Source organism: Oncorhynchus nerka, linkage group LG15 (assembly GCF_034236695.1).
Source record: "Oncorhynchus nerka isolate Pitt River linkage group LG15, Oner_Uvic_2.0, whole genome shotgun sequence".
NCBI classification, from domain to species: Eukaryota; Metazoa; Chordata; class Actinopteri; order Salmoniformes; family Salmonidae; genus Oncorhynchus; species Oncorhynchus nerka.
Genome location: NC_088410.1, coordinates 7,890,373 through 7,915,038, shown reverse-complemented (window position 1 = coordinate 7,915,038; position 24,666 = coordinate 7,890,373). Strand labels below are relative to the sequence as shown.

General features: G+C 43.9%; 2 protein-coding genes across 4 annotated transcripts; both read right to left on the bottom strand.

Moving 5' to 3' along the window:
• Positions 1 to 359: 359 nt before the first annotated feature.
• On the bottom strand, positions 360 to 16,206 carry LOC115117697 (zinc finger protein 239-like). Of its 2 annotated transcripts, none has more exons than XM_065002243.1 (3): positions 15,929 to 16,206; positions 4,435 to 4,819; positions 360 to 4,231 (listed from the first exon to the last, which is right to left on the bottom strand). In XM_065002243.1, the coding sequence occupies exons 2-3, from the start codon at positions 4,811 to 4,813 to the stop codon at positions 3,456 to 3,458; spliced, it is 1,155 nt and encodes a 384-aa protein (XP_064858315.1). In that variant the 5' UTR covers positions 4,814 to 4,819; positions 15,929 to 16,206; the 3' UTR covers positions 360 to 3,455. The 2 variants fall into 2 exon arrangements, with proteins under 2 accessions (XP_064858315.1, XP_064858314.1); XM_065002242.1 differs by having other exon boundaries at positions 4,435 to 4,822; positions 15,929 to 16,205.
• An 884-nt stretch (positions 16,207 to 17,090) lies between these two features.
• On the bottom strand, positions 17,091 to 21,626 carry LOC115120984 (zinc finger protein ZFP2-like). 2 transcript variants are annotated; one of them, XM_065002217.1, is made up of 2 exons: positions 21,434 to 21,626; positions 17,091 to 19,519 (listed from the first exon to the last, which is right to left on the bottom strand). In XM_065002217.1, the coding sequence occupies exon 2, from the start codon at positions 19,508 to 19,510 to the stop codon at positions 17,834 to 17,836; it is 1,677 nt and encodes a 558-aa protein (XP_064858289.1). In that variant the 5' UTR covers positions 19,511 to 19,519; positions 21,434 to 21,626; the 3' UTR covers positions 17,091 to 17,833. The 2 variants fall into 2 exon arrangements, with proteins under 2 accessions (XP_064858289.1, XP_064858290.1); XM_065002218.1 differs by having other exon boundaries at positions 17,091 to 19,516.
• Positions 21,627 to 24,666: the final 3,040 nt, after the last annotated feature.

Sequence of the window (24,666 nt, the reverse complement as noted above, 5' to 3'; positions counted from 1 at the left end):
AGACGGCGAAATATAAAATAATCTAATATGTACAAATAATAATAATGTACAAATTTCAATGTAGGATGATAGTATTATGTTACCCACTATACATAAAACTTCTATCTCACGAGTTTAACCGTTTGCAGAGTTTAAAAAAATAATTGCTTGTATACACAATTTAACCGGGCGCTCTAGACAGCTCCCATAGTGACTGTGCAGCCCGTTCATTAGTCTTTCCCCAATAGGAGATATAACACTATTGTGTGTCTACGTCGATGATGTTTCGTGTAGCTAATCTTACGTTAGGTTAAAAAAAATAATAATAATGCATTTTTAGTTGTTCTCAGAAGAATAAGTTGGAAAAAAGAATGCCAAGGTTCATTGGAGCTTCGTATTTATTCTCATTAAAAACAGAAATACATTGGCATGTATTAACTACAAGCACATATGCGTTCAATTTTAATTACATTGAATTAAAACATTAACTCTACCTATTGAATTACAACATGAAAACTCTACTTATAACATTGAATTCCAACATGAGAACTCTACCTATAACATTGGCAAAACATTCTACATTATAACATTTTAATTGACGGTCTCTCAGCCATCTTATGAAAGCACAAACAGTAGGTGGTAAAGTAAATATAACCCCACAGAGTGTGAACCCCTCAACATGCTGTCAAACCAACACACCTTACTCTTCTCTATTTTTACAAAGGATTTGCCATTTGTCTTACAAGAAGCTAAAATGACTATGTATGCTGATGACTGCAGACTCTATACATCAGCACCTACAGCCAGGGAGCTCACGGAGACTCTTAGCAAAATGACTTACAGAATAAACTGGGCGTAAATACATCTAAAAGCATATTGTATTTGGTTCCAACCATCTCTTAGACCTAAACCTCACCTGGGGTTGTGCATGTGAAGATGGGGTGTGAATATCATGGTCAGGTCATATTGTATTTGGTTCCAACCATCTCTTAGACCTAAACCTCACCTGGGGTTGTGCATGTGAAGATGGGGTGTGAATATCATGGTCAGGCCATATTGTATTTGGTTCCAACCATCTCTTAGACCTAAACCTCACCTGGGGTTGTGCATGTGAAGATGGGGTGTGAATATCATGGTCAGGCCATATTGTATTTGGTTCCAACCATTCTCTTAGACCTAAACCTCACCTGGGGTTGTGCATGTGAAGATGGAGTGTGAATATCATGGCCAGGTCATATTGTATTTGGTTCCAACCATTCTCTTAGACCTAAACCTCACCTGGGGTTGTGCATGTGAAGATGTGGTGTGAATATCATGGTCAGGTCATATTGTATTTGGTTCCAACCATTCTCTTAGACCTAAACCTCACCTGGGGTTGTGCATGTGAAGATGGGGTGTGAATATCATGGTCAGGCCATATTGTATTTGGTTCCAACCATCTCTTAGACCTAAACCTCACCTGGGGTTGTGCATGTGAAGATGGGGTGTGAATATCATGGTCAGGCCATATTGTATTTGGTTCCAACCATCTCTTAGACCTAAACCTCACCTGGGGTTGTGCATGTGAAGATGGGGTGTGAATATCATGGTCAGGCCATATTGTATTTGGTTCCAACCATCTCTTAGACCTAAACCTCACCTGGGGTTGTGCATGTGAAGATGGAGTGTGAATATCATGGCAGGTCATATTGACTAAGTTGTTTAGATGAGGTGAAGTTATCATGGTCAGGTCATATTGACTAAGTTGTTTAGATGAGGTGTAGTTAACATGGTCTCGTCATATTGACTAAGTTGTTTAGATGAGGTGTAGTTAACATGGTCAGGTCATATTGACTAAGTTGTTGTGAAGATGAGGTGAAGTTGTCAAGGTCAACTGTTAGACTAAGTTGTTGACTAGGTTATTGTGAAGATGGGGATGGATATTGTCTGTTATAAAAAATATGTTCTGTGTTTCTGATGCAAAGATCAACTGTACTAGTTGTTCAGACTCTGGTCTTGTCCCATCTTGAGGACTGTCTGGTAATATGGTCAGGTGCAGAAAAGAAAGACCTAGCAAAGCTGTCTCAAAACAAAACAGCACGTCTTGCCCTTTAACTACACACATATAACTAACATCAACAACATGGATGATAGTCTTTATGGTTGAGGGTTGAGGAGAAATGGACTACGTCTTGTCTTAAGAAATATGTGTGTTAATTCCCGAACCACTTGTTTAATGTATTTGTATACACTTCAGAACAGACAAAGGGCCTTCAGAACGTATTCAGACCCCTTGATTTATTCCCACATTCTGTTACGTTACAGCCTTATTCTAAAATGGATTCAATTGATTTCCATCATCAATCTACACACAATACCCCATAATGACATCACAATACCCCATAATGACATCACAATACCCCGTAATGACATCACAATACCCCGTAATGACATCACAATAGTAATGACATCACAATACCCCATAATGACAAACAAAGAAAAAATCTGATTCTTTTCTCTCCAAAATTGTTGCAAATTTATACAAATAAAATAAAATGACATCACATTTACATAAGTATTCAGACCCTTTAATCAGTACTTTGTTGAAGCACCTTTGGCAGTGATTACAGCCTTGGGTTTTCTTGGGTATGACGCTAACCTGTATTTGGAGAATTTCCCCCATTCTTCTCTGCAGATCCTCTCATGCTCGGTCAGGTTGGATGGGGTGCGTCGCTGCACAGCAATTTTCAGGTCTCTCCAGGGATGTTAGATCGGGTTCAAGTCCGGTCTCTGGCTGGGCCACTCAAGGACATTCAGAGACTTGTCCCGAAGCCACTTCTTGGCTGTATGCTTAGGGTAATTGTCCTGTTGGAAGGTGAACCATCGCCCCAGTCTGAGGTCCTGAGCAGGTTTTCATCAAGGATCTCTCTGTACTTTTCTCCGTTCATCTTTCCCTCGAATCTGACTAGTCTCCCAGTCCCTGCTGGTGAAAAACATCCCCAAAGCATGATGCTGATTTCTCATAGTCTAAGAGTCCTTCAAGTGCCTTTTGGCAAACTCTAAGAGGGCTGTCATGTGCCTTTTTACTGAGGAGTGGCTTCTGTCTGGACACTCTACCATAAAGGCCTGATTGGTGGAGTGCTGCAGAGATGGTTGTCCTTCTAGAAGGTTCTCCCATCTCCACAGAGGAACTGTGGAGCTCTGTCAGAGTGACCATTGCGTTCTTGGTCACCGCCCTGACCAAGGTCCTTCTCCCCCGGGGTCTGAATACTTTCCCGAATAGACTGCAGATACCCCACCAGACACACCACTGAGTTTCATCACGGTACCAAAACCGTGAAGAATGGGGATCCAAAATCCTGTAGCTAATGGGGATCCTAATAAACTAAAAACTCACAGCAGACCACACATCTGTAATGTCTCTCTCCAGTGTGTGTTCGCTGATGCATCGTCAACTGTGAGTTTGTGTGCAACCCAGGCGAGATGATCGAATCCCCTCATTGATCAAAGCTTCTGTAAGATTTCTCTCCCGCGTGTGTTCTCTTGTGCCTTGTCAGTTGTACCGTTTGACGGAAACTCTTTCCACATATAGCACAAACAAAAGGTTTCTCTCCTGTGTGAATTCTCTGGTGTATAGTCAGTGTTCCTAAGGTAGTGAAACTCTTCCCACATTGATCACAGACATATGGTTTCTCTCCTGTATGTGTTCGTCTGTGTTCAGTCAGGGAACCAGCTTCGGCAAAACTCTTCTCACATTGATCACAGTTATATGGTTTCTCTCCCGTGTGTGTTCGCATGTGTATAGTCAGTTGTCCTGACTGACGAAAACTCTTTTCACATACAGCGCAGACATATGGTTTCTCTCCTGTGTGTATTCTCTGGTGTATAGTCAGTGCTCCTAAGGTAGTGAAACCCTTCCCACATTGATCACAGACATAAGATTTCCTTCCTGTGTGTGTTCGCTTGTGTTCAGTCCTGGTATCAGCTCGAGCAAAACTCTTCCCACATTGATCACAGCGATAAGATTTCTCTCCAGTGTGTGTTAGCTTGTGTTTCGTCAGTTGCCCTGGCTGACGAAAACTCTTCCCACATTGATCACAGCCATAAGGTTTCTCTCCTGTGTGTATTCTCTGGTGTCTTTTTAGGTCTCCTAAATGTGGGAAACTTTTCTCACATACATCACAGCTGTAAGGTCGCTGGATCACTTTCAACCCTGGAGCCTTCCCAGATGATAAGGCTCTCCCACTGAGCGAGCGACCGTTAGGGTTGTCCCCTGTGAAACAAAGACATGAAGTTAAGGTTCCTCACATGTACCAAAGTATTTCACAATGACGTCGTGTTGAAGTATGTTCCCCATCCAACACAGATGAGCTGCTATACAACACTGAATAGTTACGTTGAGCAAATACAGGTCAATTAATAAATATTGACCAATCAATGAACTGTTACAAAAGCAGATTGTAGTCTAATACACACCATTGTTCCTACTTGACATCGAATCTGAATCTCCATCGTTGTCCTCCACGTTCCATTCTTCATCGCAGTCTGTAGCATCATCATCATCATCATCAGACTGGCTGGGACTCATGGGCGCCACGCTAGATACTTCCTGTATTTTTCTGATGTCATCTTTCAGTCGGAGTAACCAAGACATTCCCTGCTCCTCCGATTTGACTGAATCTGCATTTTCCCACATTTCCTCCATGATTTTACGTCGCAACGAGCGATGGTTCTTTCCTTTAACTTGGGAGCCATCTATTCCACAGCGTTCACACAGGTGTCGTAAATTATCCTCCGTTAGAGGGTGTAAACTCTGTTCGATTTCTTCCAGCAATGTTTCCTTCTCTCCACTCATGTTGTCCTGCTGGTGGGAACAACAACAATAATGCAGTCAATGGCAAGACAGCAGGAAGTCCATACACTTTAGATGACCTGTAGAAGAAGAAGAGAGCAGGAAGTCCATACACTTTGAATGACCTGTAGAAGAAGAAGAGAGCAGGAAGTCCATACACTTTAGATGACCTGTAGTAGAAGAGAGCAGGAAGTCCATACACTTTAGATGACCTGTAGTAGAAGAGAGCAGGAAGTCCATACACTTTAGATGACCTGTTGAAGAAGAGAGCAGGAAGTCCATACACTTTAGATGAGTAGAAGAAGAAGAGAGCAGGAAGTCCATACACTTTAGATGACCTGTAGTAGAAGAAGAGAGCAGGAAGTCCATACACTTTAGATGACCTGTAGTAGAAGAAGAGAGCAGGAAGTCCATACACTTTAGATGACCTGTAGAAGAAGAAGAAGAGAGCAGGAAGTCCATACACTTTAGATGACCTGTAGAAGAAGAAGAAGAGATGACCTGTAGGAAGTCCATACACTTTAGATGACCTGTAGAAGAAGAAGAGAAGAAGAGAAGTCCATACACTTTAGATGACCTGTAGTAGAAGAAGAGAGCAGGAAGTCCATACACTTTAGATGACCTGTAGAAGAAGAAGAAGAGAGCAGGAAGTCCATACACTTTAGATGACCTGTAGAAGAAGAAGAAGAGAGCAGGAAGTCCATAAACTTTAGATGACCTGTAGAAGAAGAAGAAGAGAGCAGGAAGTCCATAAACTTTAGATGACCTGTAGAAGAAGAAGAGAGCAGGAAGTCCATACACTTTAGATGACCTGTAGTAGAAGACAGCAGGAAGTCCATACACTTTAGATGACCTGTAGTAGAAGAAGACGACAGCAGGAAGTCCATACACTTTAGATGACCTGTAGAAGAGAGCAGGAAGTCCATACACTTTAGATGACCTGTAGAAGACAGCAGGAAGTCCATACACTTTAGATGACCTGTAGAAGACAGCAGGAAGTCCATACACTTTAGATGACCTGTAGAAGACAGCAGGAAGTCCATACACTTTAGATGACCTGTAGAAGACAGCAGGAAGTCCATACACTTTAGATGACCTGTAGAAGACAGCAGGAAGTCCAGTTGATAAATGGCTACTACAGGTCATCCTTCAACAGGTGTGGAAATATTCCCAAGGTCGTTTTTTTTTTTAGAAGACAATTGTCCCATTTTCATAGATTTCGATGTGAGTGATTAATATGCTCGCTATTTATTACAGTAGAACAAACTAATCCATTTCAGTCTGGAGTGACAGCTTGGTAAATATTGGTGCGTGAGCAGTTTGTAAAAGGTAGTATTTTAGCAAAATACAAGTAATCTGAACAAGTGTGACACGTGTGTGTGTGTGTGTGTGTGTGTGTGTGTGTGTGTGTGTGTGTAGAGGAATTTGTATGTCTTGGTCTTCAACAAAATCACAAATTATTTCAGCATATTGATGAATTTGGACATTTAAAACCTCTGATTAATGATTAATTAACGAGACATTAATACAGGTAACGAGTGGAGGACAGAGGAGCCTCTTAAAGAAGAAGCTACAGGTTTGTGAGAGCCAGAAATCTTGCTTGTTTGTAGGTGACCAAATACTTATTTTCCACCATAATTTGCAAATACATTCATTAAAAATCCTACAATGTGATTTTTCTGGATTTTTTTCTCATTTTGTCTGTCATAGTTGAAATGTACCTATGATGAAAATTGCAGGCCTCTCATCTTTTTAAGTGGGCGAACTTGCACAATTGGTGGCTGACTAAATACTTTTTTGCCCCACTGTATGTGTTATTTCATAGTTTTGATGACTTCACTATTATTCTATAATGTAGAAAATAGTCCAAATAAAGAAAAACCCTGGAATGGGTAGGTGTGTCCTAACTTTAGACTGATACTGTATGTAGATTGATTTTCTTCTTTTCTTTAAAACAACAAAACACAGACAATACCAATGGCCGCACACATCAAAGGGTGTTCTGATCAGAGGGTATTCGTGCCCCCACTTGCCCAGAGACATCGGTAAGGCCCCGCCCAGGCCCAAAGGGATTTTTCAAGGGCGGGACTTGGTACGCCCAGGCGGGCATGGAAGTGAGTGCACCCATAACTATCAGGACCAACAAACACACCGCTCACCGCATGAATCTACCAGGACCAGCAGACACAGCATGAATCTACCAGGACCAGCAGACACACAGCATGAATCTACCAGGACCAGCAGACACGCAGCATGAATCTACCAGGACCAGCAGACACGCAGCATGAATCTACCAGGACCAGCAGACACAGCATGAATCTACCAGGACCAGCAGACACGCAGCATGAATCTACCAGGACCAGCAGACACAGCATGAATCTACCAGGACCAGCAGACACAGCATGAATCTACCAGGACCAGCAGACACAGCATGAATCTACCAGGACCAGCAGACACAGCATGAATCTACCAGGACCAGCAGACACAGCATGAATCTACCAGGACCAGCAGACACACAGCATGAATCTACCAGGACCAGCAGACACAGCATGAATCTACCAGGACCAGCAGACACACAGCATGAATCTACCAGGACCAGCAGACACAGCATGAATCTACCAGGACCAGCAGACACACAGCATGAATCTACCAGGACCAGCAGACACAGCATGAATCTACCAGGACCAGCAGACACACAGCATGAATCTACCAGGACCAGCAGACACAGCATGAATCTACCAGGACCAGCAGACACAGCATGAATCTACCAGGACCAGCAGACACACAGCATGAATCTACCAGGACCAGCAGACACAGCATGAATCTACCAGGACCAGCAGACACACAGCATGAATCTACCAGGACCAGCAGACACAGCATGAATCTACCAGGACCAGCAGACACACAGCATGAATCTACCAGGACCAGCAGACACAGCATGAATCTACCAGGACCAGCAGACACGCAGCATGAATCTACCAGGACCAGCAGACACACAGCATGAATCTACCAGGACCAGCAGACACAGCATGAATCTACCAGGACCAGCAGACACACAGCATGAATCTACCAGGACCAGCAGACACAGCATGAATCTACCAGGACCAGCAGACACACAGCATGAATCTACCAGGACCAGCAGACACAGCATGAATCTACCAGGACCAGCAGACACAGCATGAATCTACCAGGACCAGCAGACACACAGCATAAATCTACCAGGACCAGCAGACACAGCATGAATCTACCAGGACCAGCAGACACACAGCATGAATCTACCAGGACCAGCAGACACACAGCATGAAACAAAAACACAAAACAGATAGCTAAATGTAAAACATACAATAATCACATCCCTACCCTCACCCCTGATTGGAGGACCTCCATAATCCCATCCCACCCTCACACCTGATTGGAGGACCTCAAACTTTTATACTGTACATTGGTGTATATAATTTTTCCAACACACATCAATTCCACCCTTCAGACAGCATCAGGTCAACCTCAATCTTTCCCAGTAAATCATCATTCTACCATTTCTTCTCACAATACATCCCTCCCATTCTCCCATGGTGTCTCACTAGGGACTTGAACCCCGCCGTCTGCAATATTTCTGACCACGTCCCCAAAAATAAACATTTAACCCAAAGAGCACAATGATATTTCCTGTTGACTGACCATGGTCCTTCAAGTCACCCAGCAATATAGTGTGCAGGTCCGACCACACCCCGATATTATTCCTGAACCTGACTCCAGAAATTGGACAGTAGGGCTGGGCGATATCACATTTATTTGAATGTATGTTTTTGCAAAAAAATCCAAATGCCTGTATTGCAGAATACATTTTTTGTTGTATTTTGTTTGTTTTTAATGCGGGTTTATGTCCACTTGCTCTCATGTTGTCTTTTTGGTCTCCTTTGCTCCTTCTGTGCTGTGTGCACTTTCCCCATTTTACATCAGATATCTGTATATGATGACGAAATGCTCATGTCTCCTCCCTAACAACAGGAGTTGTCGTCCCAAAGTGAAGGCAGGTGACAAGTTTAGGTTCAAAATAAAATTTTGGCGAGAGTGAAACCTCTCTCTCTCTGCCTCTTTTCTCCCAAGTCCCTACCACTCACAACAAAGATGAGAGATCACTTCTTCGTCACTGACAAGCAGTTTCAACCCGCTATTTGCATTTGAGGTTTGGTCTAACACTCGGTCATATGGACCCTGAAACACAGGGAGACATTATTTAACTGTAATAGAGAAGTTAACCTCTCTAACCAATGCCTGTCTATGTTTCAACTCCTCACATTTCAAACAGAGCACACACACACACACTATACACACACACACACACACACTAGACACAAGCAGAGCAGACACCACTCAAAACAGATGCTAAATGAATGCTCATTTTGTGGCGAGCGCATTACAGTACCACGTACCACTAGCAGCATTTTAGTCAAATAAAGACTGTTATACTGGCTGTTTAGTCTGTGTTTTATAAAATGTGCAATAAGCATTATAAACAATTATATAAGAAACTGGCTAATCGTTCTCATTCTGAGAAATAAGGTACTTGATGTCAACATGTAAACAAAGTGGACAGGTTAGCCTGGCCACTTGATTTCAACATGTGAACAAAGTGGACAGGTTAGCCTGGCCACTTGATGTCAACATGTGAACAAAGTGGACAGGTTAGCCTGGCCACTTGATGTCAACATGTGAACAAAGTGGACAGGTTAGCCTGGCCACTTGATGTCAACATGTGAACAAAGTGGACAGGTTAGCCTGGCCACTTGATGTCAACATGTGAACAAAGTGGACAGGCTAGCCTGCTGTTCAAACAGCTGGAGGCGGACAGAAAGGTGTGTTTTTTTTAATAGCAATTGAACTGTTCTGCCTTGTTAGCTAGCAAATAGATTCTAAACTTGAAATATAAAATATGAGCTGGCTACTCACTAGCACGTGGGCTTGTGCTGGAGAGATCGTTTATGAGAACAGTGTTAATATCCTATTATGACTACTACATTGTTAGTGAATGTGCATCATGCACAGTTCTGGTTAAAGCTGTAACAAAAAGAGCATTTGTACAGACAGACCTGAAAGCCAGATCAGTGACAGCATAAAAAAAAAAGCAGGTACAACTATTTTTATTCAATTATTAGTGGGGTCTTATGGTTGTGGAAGGCATATATTCAGCCTTGGTATAATTTCACAAGCCCTGAAGTTATTTTATTATTGATGACCGTTTTTAAAAATGAAGTGTATTTTACCTTGAAAATTGTACAACAAAGTTTATTTAGAGAATAACGTTTTAAAATATCAAGACATATCGTGAATCGCCAATAAATTTGAACATAAATGGAGCCATATCACCCAGCCCTAAAGGACAGTACCAGAGAGACATGCTATTGAGCCATACTGCCCAGCCCTAAAGGACAGTACCAGAGAGACATGCTATTGAGCCATATCACCCAGCCCTAAAGGACAGTACCAGAGAGACATGCTATTGAGCCATACTGCCCAGCCCTAAAGGACAGTACCAGAGAGACATGCTATTGAGCCATATCACCCAGCCCTAAAGGACAGTACCAGAGAGACATGCTATTGAGCCATATCACCCAGCCCTAAAGGACAGTACCAGAGAGACATGCTATTGAGCCATACTGCCCAGCCCTACAGGACAGTACCAGAGAGACATGCTATTGAGCCATACTGCCCAGCCCTAAAGGACAGTACCAGAGAGACATGCTATTGAGCCATACTGCCCAGCCCTAAAGGACAGTACCAGAGAGACATGCTATTGAGCCATACTGCCCAGCCCTAAAGGACAGTACCAGAGAGACATGCTATTGAGCCATACTGCCCAGCCCTAAAGGACAGTACCAGAGAGACATGCTATTGAGCCATACTGCCCAGCCCTAAAGGACAGTACCAGAGAGACATGCTATTGAGCCATACTGCCCAGCCCTAAAGGACAGTACCAGAGAGACATGCTATTGAGCCATACTGCCCAGCCCTACAGGACAGTACCAGAGACATGCTATTGAGCCATATCACCCAGCCCTAAAGGACAGTACCAGAGAGACATGCTATTGAGCCATACTGCCCAGCCCTACAGAACAGTACCAGAGAGACATGCTATTGAGCCATATCACCCAGCCCTAAAGGACAGTACCAGAGAGACATGCTATTGAGCCATACTGCCCAGCCCTACAGGACAGTACCAGAGACATGCTATTGAGCCATATCACCCAGCCCTAAAGGACAGTACCAGAGAGACATGCTATTGAGCCATACTGCCCAGCCCTACAGGACAGTACCAGAGACATGCTATTGAGCCATATCACCCAGCCCTAAAGGACAGTACCAGAGAGACATGCTATTGAGCCATACTGCCCAGCCCTACAGAACAGTACCAGAGAGACATGCTATTGAGCCATATCACCCAGCCCTAAAGGACAGTACCAGAGAGACATGCTATTGAGCCATACTGCCCAGCCCTAAAGGACAGTACCAGAGAGACATGCTATTGAGCCATATCACCCAGCCCTACAGGACAGTACCAGAGAGACATGCTATTGAGCCATATCACCAAGCCCTACAGGACAGTACCAGAGAGACACGCTATTGAGCCATATCATCCAGCCCTACAGGACGGTACCAGAGAGACACGCTATTGAGCCATATCACCCAGCCCTACAGGACAGTACCAGAGAGACATGCTATTGAGCCATATCACCCAGCCCTACAGGACAGTACCAGAGACATGCTATTGAGCCATACTGCCCAGCCCTACAGGACAGTACCAGAGAGACATGCTATTGAGCCATACTGCCCAGCCCTACAGGACAGTACCAGAGAGACATGCTATTGAGCCATATCACCCAGCCCTAAAGAATAGTGCCAGAGAGACATGCTATTGAGCCATACTGCCCAGACCTACAGGACAGTACCAGAGACATGCTATTGAGCCATACTGCCCAGACCTACAGGACAGTACCAGAGACATGCTATTGAGTCATACTGCCCAGCCCCACAGGATAGTACCAGAGAGACATGCTATTGAGCCATATCACCCAGCCCTAAAGAACAGTGCCAGAGAGACATGCTATTGAGCCATATCACCCAGCCCTAAAGGACAGTACCAGAGAGACATGCTATTGAGCCATATCACCCAGCCCTACAGGACAGTACCAGAGAGACACGCTATTGAGCCATATCATCCAGCCCTACAGGACAGTACCAGAGAGACACGCTATTGAGCCATATCACCCAGCCCTACAGGACAGTACCAGAGACATCCTATTGAGCCATATCACCCAGCCCTACAGGACAGTACCAGAGACATGCTATTGAGCCATACTGCCCAGCCCTACAGGACAGTACCAGAGAGACATGCTATTGAGCCATACTGCCCAGCCCTACAGGACAGTACCAGAGAGACATGCTATTGAGCCATACTGCCCAGCCCTACAGGACAGTACCAGAGAGACATGCTATTGAGCCATACTGCCCAGCCCTACAGGACAGTACCAGAGAGACATGCTATTGAGCCATATCACCCAGCCCTACAGGACAGTACCAGAGAGACATGCTATTGAGCCATACTGCCCAGCCCTACAGGACAGTACCAGAGAGACATGCTATTGAGCCATACTGCCCAGCCCGACAGGACAGTACCAGAGAGACATGCTATTGAGCCATATCACCCAGCCCTAAAGAACAGTGCCAGAGACATGCTATTGAGCCATACTGCCCAGACCTACAGGACAGTACCAGAGACATGCTATTGAGCCATACTGCCCAGCCCTACAGAACAGTACCAGAGAGACATGCTATTGAGCCATATCACCCAGCCCTAAAGAACAGTGCCAGAGAGACATGCTATTGAGCCATACTGCCCAGACCTACAGGACAGTACCAGAGACATGCTATTGAGCCATACTGCCCAGACCTACAGGACAGTACCAGAGACATGCTATTGAGCCATACTGCCCAGCCCCACAGGACAGTACCAGAGAGACATGCTATTGAGCCATATCACCCAGCCCTAAAGAACAGTGCCAGAGAGACATGCTATTGAGCCATATCACCCAGCCCTAAAGGACAGTACCAGAGAGACATGCTATTGAGCCATATCACCCAGCCCTACAGGACAGTACCAGAGAGACACGCTATTGAGCCATACAGGACAGTACCAGAGAGACACGCTATTGAGCCATATCACCAAGCCCTACAGGACAGTACCAGAGACATGCTATTGAGCCATACTGCCCAGCCCTACAGGACAGTACCAGAGAGACATGCTATTGAGCCATACTGCCCAGCCCTACAGGACAGTACCAGAGAGACATGCTATTGAGCCATACTGCCCAGCCCTACAGGACAGTACCAGAGAGACATGCTATTGAGCCATATCACCCAGCCCTAAAGAACAGTGCCAGAGAGACATGCTATTGAGCCATATCACCCAGCCCTACAGGACAGTACCAGAGACATGCTATTGAGCCATATCACCCAGCCCTACAGGACAGTACCAGAGACATGCTATTGAGCCATACTGCCCAGCCCTACAGGACAGTACCAGAGAGACATGCTATTGAGCCATACTGCCCAGCCCTACAGGACAGTACCAGAGAGACATGCTATTGAGCCATACTGCCCAGCCCTACAGGACAGTACCAGAGAGACATGCTATTGAGCCATACTGCCCAGCCCTACAGGACAGTACCAGAGAGACATGCTATTGAGCCATACTGCCCAGCCCTACAGGACAGTACCAGAGAGACATGCTATTGAGCCATATCACCCAGCCCTACAGGACAGTACCAGAGACATGCTATTGAGCCATACTGCCCAGCCCTACAGGACAGTACCAGAGAGACATGCTATTGAGCCATACTGCCCAGCCCTACAGGACAGTACCAGAGAGACATGCTATTGAGCCATACTGCCCAGACCTACAGGACAGTACCAGAGACATGCTATTGAGCCATACTGCCCAGCCCCACAGGACAGTACCAGAGAGACATGCTATTGAGCCATATCACCCAGCCCTAAAGAACAGTGCCAGAGAGACATGCTATTGAGCCATATCACCCAGCCCTAAAGGACAGTACCAGAGAGACACGCTATTGAGCCATATCACCCAGCCCTACAGGACAGTACCAGAGACATGCTATTGAGCCATATCACCCAGCCCTACAGGACAGTACCAGAGACATGCTATTGAGCCATACTGCCCAGCCCTACAGGACAGTACCAGAGAGACATGCTATTGAGCCATACTGCCCAGCCCTACAGGACAGTACCAGAGAGACATGCTATTGAGCCATACTGCCCAGCCCTACAGGACAGTACCAGAGAGACATGCTATTGAGCCATACTGCCCAGCCCTACAGGACAGTACCAGAGAGACATGCTATTGAGCCATACTGCCCAGCCCTACAGGACAGTACCAGAGAGACATGCTATTGAGCCATATCACCCAGCTCTACAGGACAGTACCAGAGAGACACGCTATTGAGCCATATCATCCAGCCCTACAGGACAGTACCAGAGAGACATGCTATTGAGCCATGGCCCAGCCCTACAGGACAGTACCAGAGACATGCTATTGAGCCATATCACCCAGCCCTACAGGACAGTACCAGAGACATGCTATTGAGCCATACTGCCCAGCCCTACAGGACAGTACCAGAGAGACATGCTATTGAGCCATACTGCCCAGCCCTACAGGACAGTACCAGAGAGACATGCTATTGAGCCATACTGCCCAGCCCTACAGGACAGTACCAGAGAGACATGCTATTGAGCCATACTGCCCAGCCCTACAGGACAGTACCAGAGAGACATGCTATTGAGCCATATCACCCAGCCCTAAAGAACAGTGTCAGAGAGACATGCTATTGAGCCATACTGCCCAGACCTACAGGACAGTACCAGAGACATGCTATTGAGCCATACTGCCCAGACCTACAGGACAGTACCAGAGACATGCTATTGAGCCATACTGCCCAGACCTACAGGACAGTACCAGAGATACATGCTATTGATTCTGCACCGGTCTGTCTGTTCAATACCCAATATATACTGAGCATTATTTCTGGAGAGAATCTTATATAATAGCTTAAATTTAAAAATACAAATTGATGCATCTGTTGTTTTGTATAACAGCTCAAACCCGTTGCCATGGTACTGAGACATCCGTTTTATGTCGCTTAGTTGTCAACACTCTTGACTAAGTGAAACTGATACATTTTACGATTTATAAGGAGTCATTAAGTCATTTATGATTCTTAATTGTTGGCAGACAAACTAATTCATTATTTTCGCTAAATATTTAGCTGGTCGGTGTTTCTCCAGGGTGCTGTTGGAGATGCGTCGCTATGGCGCTCCATCAACGTCCCGTCAAAAAATTATCTGCATAAATCATGCAGCCTACGGTAGGCTACATCATCTATGACATTGTCGTGAAACAGACACTTTTTACATCATACAAGCACGCTTCTCCGATAAAATAGACTAAACAAAATTAAGGCCATAAAAAAAGATATTCGATGTGAATGACATGTTAACAAATATTACATCCTAAAAATCAGGCTACCCACACCTGCTGTCCAGGAGTTTCACCCTGCGGACAAAATCATGATAATCAGTGATTACAAGTTTATATTCCTTAATGGTTTTTGACTAACTGATCATAACAACAACAAAATACAATACTTCAGCATTTCCTGCTGTGTAAATACATGGACTCATTGCAAATGGGCTCACTGATCAAGTTGGGTAGCCGATATTCAGAGCTTAAACAGCCAAAATGATTAGTCACAGGAATCAAGACTAATAACACAATGCAAATGTATGTTTTACAACCGGTACCACGCAGACACTGGCTACACTATTTTAGTTGTGTAGGGCGGATGTTTTGTTGTTGTTGTCTCGTCTAGGACGGAAGAACGGCCAGGACCGGGCCTGCACTGCCGTGTTTGTTCACGAACCACTAAACTGGAATTATTGACGATATCGTCATATCTAGACAGTCAACATTAGTCGTTCTTAAATGCACAAAAATATTAATGCACCTACAGCTGTTGTTGAACATAAGCTAGCTATTTAACTCACCAAATTCCTTGTAGAATAGACAGCTAGCTAGCAAGCTAATGTAGCTAGCAAGTCCCTGTCCTCCCTTTTTTTCCACGTGGAAAATGAGGTAGCTAGCTAGCTTTATCTCGTCAGTTTTGGCTAAGAATCCTTTATGACTTTCAAACAAAGTTGTCATGTGGCTGTTGCATTTCAGAGATTGAAAATAGGATATATTTAAAGTTGGCTCCAAGCTACTATTTTCAGCTACTATCTTGCGAGGTAGCAACTTCCGCCTTGACTGGCATTGTTGTTCTTCTTCTACGGTATTTTTGCGGTCCGCGCAAACAAGTATTGGGTGTATTCCGCCACCTCCTGTACAAGTGGTAAACGATAGAAGAAGGAAAAAACTAAATTGTTGGAAATAAACATTAAAAACCTATCCTACTCCGTCTGTCAGTCCAACTCAAGTCACATCCTGACAACGGCTCAGTGGCCTGTGAGGACAGAACATTATGTGACAGGATTTCTTGCAAGGCCTCGGCTGTAAACTCAGAGTCACAAAAGAGCGTTCTGTATGCACTAAAAAATTATTAAAATGTTCTCTGATTTCTTCTTTGTTATGTGCTGCGTAGTTTATGACGATGCACTAAATGCAACAAAGACCAACTTTTTTCACGTGCAATATATCAGGATTCCTTGGTTGCCGAGAAACATTCACTGGCGCAAGGCTCTATTACCATGGCGTCTTCAACGCCACTCGCCCCTTCCACTCTTCTCACCGCCTAGGAGACACACTGGTAGGAGACACACTGGACATCTTTCACTCTGACCACCTCTGTCTCCTTCCCCCTAACTGGACAATCCGGGAAATGAAGGCACATGTTCGCCACTTACAGTTGCAGCATAACCTCAGCTGGCACACGATATTCTTCCGGTCTGCATACACTCTCCATAGCTGAATAAAGGCACCAACATGGCAGCCGTTCTAAAACCTGGCCGAACTCTCTCTCTCTCTGTATATGCCTCAGGGTGATGGTAGTTGATGATGTCATCTCTAACGGGTCTTCACATAGAATGGTGTGGTTCTTTACAACAACGGTGTGATTCACATAGGAAATGTACAAGTATAAAATGCATTAATAATATTAGGTACCAAGACTGAACTGAGGAGTCAAAACAATAAAAAAGGTCACGCACCACGTAACTCAATGATTTTAATGAACCAATGTTTCTGTACACAGTGAATTTGGAGGGGGGGGTTCATATTTAATCAATTAAAACCAAATTCATAATCTGTAGAACTGGATTCAAGCACAGATGTGGGAAAAGAGGTCACTGAAACGCAGGACGCTGTGACGGCGTCGTTGGCTCACATTCAACAAATCTGACCCAACCAAGTGGATATATTCGTCCAATCCGTCGTGTGATTTATGTGATGTAAACAGGCCCACAAAGTGGTTCCTGAAGTCCGGTTTCTAAATATTTGTCTGTTTCCTCTGCATGATACATTTTTGAAGTTGGCCCTTTCCCTGTTGAGAAGAAGTAACTGCTAAACGCTGACATCCTGCTCTTATGAGCTTGTAGCATCCATCAACGATTTGTGTTAGTCAAAGTCCTTTTGTTACTATAATGCAGTTGATTTGGTGATGATGACATGAACATGTGTTAGGGGGTTGACATCCATACAAGCAGTATAATCTGATTTTTACCTCAACATATAGTGAGGGGACCATGAGGAGATTGGGGATCTTTCCCCCCCATGGCATCTTTCTCCCACCTGTGTCCATGGCATTTCTATTGTTTTGGTCGAGTTCCATTGACCTCTTTACCGCATATATATATATATATATATATATATATATATATATATATATAGAATAGATAGGTGTCATAATTGCCTAGTGCTAGAGGAGTCCAGCAGTGGAACTTTGGACTTTTCTGAGTTTATGGAGGGTTCTGGAACTGATCCTGGGGAGGCAGATGGGTCTGGAACTTGGTGCTGTTCAGATTTATTAGAGGGTTCTGGAACTGATCCTGGGGAGGCAGATGGATCTGGAACTTGGTGCTGTTCAGATTTATTTGAGGGTTGTGGAACTGATCCTGGGGAGGCAGATGGATCTGGAACTTTGTGCTGTTCAGATTTATTTGAGGGTTCTGGAACTGATCCTGGGGAGGCAGATCTGTACACACTTCACCTGCTGCGTGTGATTTCTGGTGCACTTTCAATGTTCCTGTTCTAGCAAAGCTCTTTCCACATTCTCCACAGATGTATGGCTTCTCTCCTGTGTGTGTTCGCATGTGATCTTTCAGGTGTTGCGAATGAGCAAATTTCTTCTCACACTGATCGCAGATATGAGGTTTCTCTCCAGTGTGCATTCGCAGGTGTGCTTTGAGTTGTTGCGAATGAGCAAATCTCTTCTCACACTGATCACAGACAAACGGCTTCTCTCCAGTGTGTGTTCTCATGTGTGATTTCAGGTGTTGTGGTTGAGTGAATTTCCTCTCACACTGATCACAGCTAAATGGCTTCTCTCCTGTGTGCGTTCGCAGGTGTTCTTTCAGGTGTTGCGAATGACCAAATTTCTTCCCACATTGAGCACAGCCGTAAGGTTTCTCTCCAGTGTGCATTCTCTGGTGAACTTTCAACCTGCCTGATTCACGGAAGCTCTTCCCACACCGGTCACAGCGGTACGGTTTCTCTCCTGTATGAGTCAGCTTATGTTTAATCAGGGTTCCTGACAGAGCAAAACTTTTCCCACATAGATCACAGCTGTAAGGCTTCTCTCCTGTGTGTGTCCTCCGATGGTTAGCCAGGGTATGTGACTCAAAGAAACTCTTCCCACAATCCGCGCAGCTGTAAGGCTTCTCTCCAGCATGTTGTTTTCGCTTGTGCTTTGCCAGTGATCCCGGATTGACAAAGCTCTGCCCACACTGATCACAGACATACGGTTTCTCTCCTGTGTGCGAACGACGGTGGCTGGCCAGTAGGCCTGACTGAGAAAAGCTCTTCCCACACTTCTCACAGCTGTAGGGTTTCTCTCCAGTGTGTGTTCGCTGGTGTCGGTTCAGATTGAAGGCTACGTTAAAAGTCTTCCCACATACATCACAGCTATGCGGTTTCTCTCCAGTGTGTGTTCTCAGATGAGTTGCCAGGCTTCCTGACTGTGTGAATGTCTTCCCACACTGATTACAACTGTAAGGCTTCTCTCCAGTGTGTGTTCGCTGAGTCACTTCCGACTGTCGAGGCTTCCCAGCTTCACGGCAGTCTGCAGCGTCCCCATCACCATCAGACTGGCTGGGACTCGAGGACACGCTGCTTGATGCACTGGAGCTCACGGTTACATGTCTATCATCCTCCTGTATACCATCCTCCTGTATACCATCCTCCTGTATACCTCTGATGTCCTCTTTCAGTCGGAGTAACCAAGACTTTGAATCCTCATTTTCCCAGATTTCCTCCATGATTTGACGCCGCAGCGTGCGTTCACTGTTTTCTTTACCTTTGAACCGATCCTCGGATCCTATTCCACAACGAACGCACAGGTAACATAAGTTGTCCTTGGTTAGGGTGTATAAACTCTGTTCCAGTCCATCCAACAGCTTGTCCCTCTTTAGACTCATGTTTTCCTGCTGTTGGGAACAACAACAATGCAGTCAATGGCAAGACAGCAGGAAGTCCATACACTTTAGATGACCTGTAGTAGAAGAAGAGAGCAGGAAGTCCATACACTTTAGATGACCTGTAGAAGAAGACAGCAGGAAGTCCATACACTTTAGATGACCTGTAAAAGAAGACAGCAGGAAGTCCATACACTTTAGATGACCTGTAGTAGAAGAAGAAAGCAGGAAGTCCATACACTTTAGATGATCTGTAGAAGAAGAAGAAGAGAGCAGGAAGTAAATTAACTGTAAAAAAACAGCAGGAAGTCCATACACTTTAGATGACCTGTAGAAGAAGAGAGAAGGAAGTCCATACACTTTAGATGGCCTGTAGTAGAAGACAGCAGGAAGTCCATACACTTTAGATGACCTGTAGTAGAAGACAGCAGGAAGTCCAAACACTTTAGATGACCTGTAGTATAAGGATAGTGTCAAAATATATATATATCCAATACTTTGAGGTTTACTGATCACATGTTACCGATTTAATATTTCCATGGCATTTCAACCTTTGATGTGAAACCGACATGCTGTTGTAATATCAATGAATGCTTTTTATGTATATTGTAGGTTTATATAACGTTTATATTTAGAGGCTAGTAATCTCAACACTTTACACTCTACCCCGTAAACGGGTTGAAAATGGCAGATTAGGTCACTGATAAGGGAATTACATTGGAACGCAGTGGCTGTACAGTAACATTCTACACATGATGTCAGAGCTCAGAGCAGTATGAGAGTCAACTGATAGATGCTCTAAAAACGTGACCACCACACACACACACAACAAGATCTCACCCCCATCCCTCCTGCTAATTGGGACTTCTGTGCATTGTGTCGTCTGAGTAAGAGAGGACTCGATGTGTTCTGAGTTAAGGATTAGAATAAATTCCACTCTGATGTCATTCATATAAGCATCTTGGAGATGCAGGGTGGATATGGAGATGCAGGGCTGGGTTCCAAACCAAAAAAATCTACAAGTGCTTACTTCAGTTCCTCAATGGCAAAGCTAGGAGAGTAAAAAAAAAAAAATTAAACACCTTAAAGATGATGGCTCTTTCGCTGTGTCAAAGTGCAATGAGATGACTTCGTAACAGAGCACACATTGAAGAGGTGTGTGGCCACTTGGAGACACCAGTTAGTCCTCTTACTGAAACCCTTGTCATTTCTGGGGTCTTAGTTGCACCTACCCAAGCCCAAGCACAAACAAGGCTATTGAAATTGACATTGGTGTCGGTCGTTATTCCTTTATCTAACATATCATTCTGAAACATGGTATCAGAAGTGGCTCGGAAAACACACGTTTGTTATTTTTGTAGCTAAGTACAGTAATTGGATGAAGCATCTTCTGTACAGGGGAGTTTTGTTAATAGCCCCGATGCTTGGTCTGAACATTAACACACAACACGTGCGGTAAGGTTTGGAAGCATAAGGACCTTATCTTTCATATCAGAGAGAACTCATTTTTACAAACAAACAAACAAACAAAAAAGGTTAAATTGATGCATTCTAATTATGTTTCTGAATGTCTCCAGTGTATTTTAGGATGTTATAAAGAGAGGACCATAGATGTTATTTATATAATACTATCTACTGTATTCTGTGAAGCTATATTTAAAAAGTTGTGTGTGGAGGGAACCATTTTAAGGGAACGCATCTCATTTCGTGACGTAATTCATCAAATCGTCTCTAGTACATTACTATATCATACGTGTATAATAATCATTTAAAAAACGTTAACCTTGATTGAATAAGACACATATAAACCTTCCACTATTCTATAAAGACGCGTCCAGTAAAGTCACATAAATTTACCGCACATATTCATTGAGTTGGCGCTGCCTATTTAGCTTACAGTTAGCTAACGATAGCATGCTAACTCACCAGCGGTAAAAGGACAAATCCAAAGTTTCCACGGGATGACCGTTACTTTCGTTGACGTTGAGATTGAATTGTCTTTGCTCTGAGGTCAGTTTGTCGCTGTACTTTATAGATCGAGTGTATAAAGTATGCCAAGCACAGCATATTTGGTGAAGAATCGCCAGAGTAGGCCGGAAGCGAAATTACTTCCGCTTTCCTATGGCCACTTCTTCTTCTATGATATAATGGCGGTCCGCAAACCAACGTTAAAGGTGCATGCCGCCACCTACTGTGCTGGAGTGGGTGGTCAATCACAGTTTACAACATCTCTAAATCCTCCTACCTAACTCAGTATTTCTGAGAAAATAAAAAAGAGCCTACTAACTTCTAACAGACCCTTCCCCATCCTCAAAATACCTTCCAACCTCAATGACCCTATACTTCAATCTGTCCCTCTCTTAAACACACTTACAACAATATAACAACACATACTCCATCGTTTCATCGGCCATACACTCGAGACACAAGCCATTCACATGCTTGCCAAACAGATGTAATGACGAGTTCAATGTACAATGTCCAAAGCGCAATTGAGCAAACACCACCTCTTCCTTTGCATCTTGGTCCACAACCTTTCTTTAGAGGGCATATAAATCCCGGCCCTTGGGCTCAGAGTCCCATCTCTTCTGCCACACATCTATCAAAATGGCTCTGATCTTACATTTGTCCTCATCTCTACCCAGTGGAACATTCATATCAATGATATCTCATTTCAAAACTCTTTTGGCTAACTGGTCTACAATGTAATTTCCTTCCACACCTGGGGTGGCAGGGTAGCCTAGTGGTTAGAGCGTTGGACTAGTAATTGGAAGGTTGCAAGCCCCTGAGCTGACAAGGTACAAATCTGTCGTTCTGCCCCTGAACAGGCAGTTAACCCACTGTTCCTAGGCCGTCATTGAAAATAATGTTTTTTCTTAACTGACTTGCCTAGTTAAATAAAGGTAAAATAACAATTTTTAAAAAACCTGTAACGACATCAACTCTTGCACGCATCGTCATGACACACTAATGATCTTGTTTCCATCATTTCTTCCACAATAATACAATTACCATCAATTGTATTTGTCACAGGCGCCGAATACAACAGGTGTCGATCATTTACAGTGAAATGATTTACAGTTGCAGTATGCAGTTTTAAGAAAAACTATGTGTTAAGTTAAAAAAAAATAGATAAGTAAAAAATAAGAAATAAAAGTAAAAAATAATGAAAGAGCATTAGCATCTGTATGTGAGCTTTCCCATAAACTACTAGTCGCCACACCCTATCATAAACTACTAGTTGCCACACCCTATCATAAACTACTAGTCGCCACACCATATCATAAACTACTAGTCGCCACACCCTATCATAAACTACTAGTCGCCACACCCTATCATAAACTACTAGTCGCCACACCCTATCATAAACTACTAGTCGCCACACCATATCATAAACTACTAGTCGCCACACCCTATCATAAACTACTAGTCGCCACACCCTATCATAAACTACTAGTCGCCACACCCTATCATAAACTACTAGTCGCCACACCATATCATAAACTACTAGTCGCCACACCCTATCATAAACTACTAGTCGCCACACCCTATCATAAACTACTAGTCGCCACACCCTATCATAAACTACTAGTCGCCACACCGTATCATAAACTACTATTCGCCACACCCTATCTCCCTAGAGCCCAATCCTCCTGATATTTCATCATAAACTACTAGTCGCCACACCCTATCTCCCTAGAACCCAATCCTCCTGATATTTCATCATAAACTACTAGTCGCCACACCCTATCTCCCTAGAGCCCAATCCTCCTGATATTTCATCATAAACTACTAGTCGCCACACCATATCTCCCTAGAGCCCAATCCTCCTGATATTTCATCAAACATCGCTACAGATAGTCAACGACGTGGGTTGTAAAAAAAACAATGTTGTAACTTAATATTACTACCTGCACTGTAGATTTCCACCATCACATCATTGATATTCAGATGGGACAGTTATATTACAATATACAAGACCTTCCCTTAGGAACGTAGCACACCCACCACAATGTCCAGATGATATAACAGATCTGATTGGACAATAACCAGGAACAATACAGTCAAGACGTGGTCTAAGCCATGTTTCTTGAACACACATGACATCAGGTTTCAATCTCTAAATCTATTACACATTTCTTAAACTCCTGACCAGTTAGCAAAAAGGCTTCTGGCCAGTTAGCAAAAAGGCTTCTGACCAGTTAGCAAAAAGGCTTCTGACCAGTTAGCAAAAAGGCTTCTGGCCAGTTAGCAAAAAGGCTTCTGACCAGTTAGCAAAAAGGCTTCTGACCAGTTAGCAAAAAGGCTTCTGGCCAGTTAGCAAAAAGGCTTCTGACCAGTTAGCAAAAAGGCTTCTGACCAGTTAGCAAAAAGGCTTCTGACCAGTTAGCAAAAAGGCTTCTGACCAGTTAGCAAAAAGGCTTCTGGCCAGTTAGCAAAAAGGCTTCTGGCCAGTTAGCAAAAAGGCTTCTGACCAGTTAGCAAAAAGGCTTCTGGCCAGTTAGCAAAAAGGCTTCTGGCCAGTTAGCAAAAAGGCTTCTGGCATTCCACTGAAGGATATACATTTTTTAAAAACTGTACTTATCATCATACTGAGACATTCCATCATTGGTATTACATATCAACAATCATGGAGACAGTAACATCTGTTACTCCTAAAAACTCTGTTGTTGCTTCCACAATGACCTTCAACATGGTAGTTTTTCTTTCCACAAACGCAGTCAGGTTGATGACCTTTGACCTAGCCTTCATTAGAAAGGTTATCAAGTCAATCTGATTAACTATTAAGGTGAACCTTTTTTTGCGTGACACATTTGTGTGAGAACAAGATTTCTGAACAGGTCTGGTATCAGTGTCTGGAGCCACAACATTAACAACATTTCCTGTAGTAGCTCTACTTATACCAGGACTGACCCTGTCGTCTCCATCATTCTGCCGAGTGTGCGTTCTGTGTGGTTGGGGTTCGTTTAACATCTGATTTTAAGAAGAGAATTGTAGAAATATATGCAGGGTTTTTGACTTTACGGTTGTGGTAATGATCCACGATATCTGGAATCCCTGGGACGTCCATACCGCACTACCACATTGAAGTCGACATTTAAAATGGTAGTGGTTAGGTTTAGGATTTAGGCTAGTGACATCCCAAGGATCCCAGTTAG

Coding starts and splice junctions, on each gene's coding strand:
- LOC115117697 (XM_065002243.1), bottom strand. CDS start 4,813: ATGAGTGGAGAGAAGGAAACATTGCTGGAAGAAATCGAACAGAGTTTA. Junction 4,232..4,434: donor GATGTCAAGTAGGAACAATG/GTGTGTATTAGA, acceptor TTTGTTTCACAG/GGGACAACCCTAACGGTCGC.
- LOC115120984 (XM_065002217.1), bottom strand. CDS start 19,510: ATGAGTCTAAAGAGGGACAAGCTGTTGGATGGACTGGAACAGAGTTTA.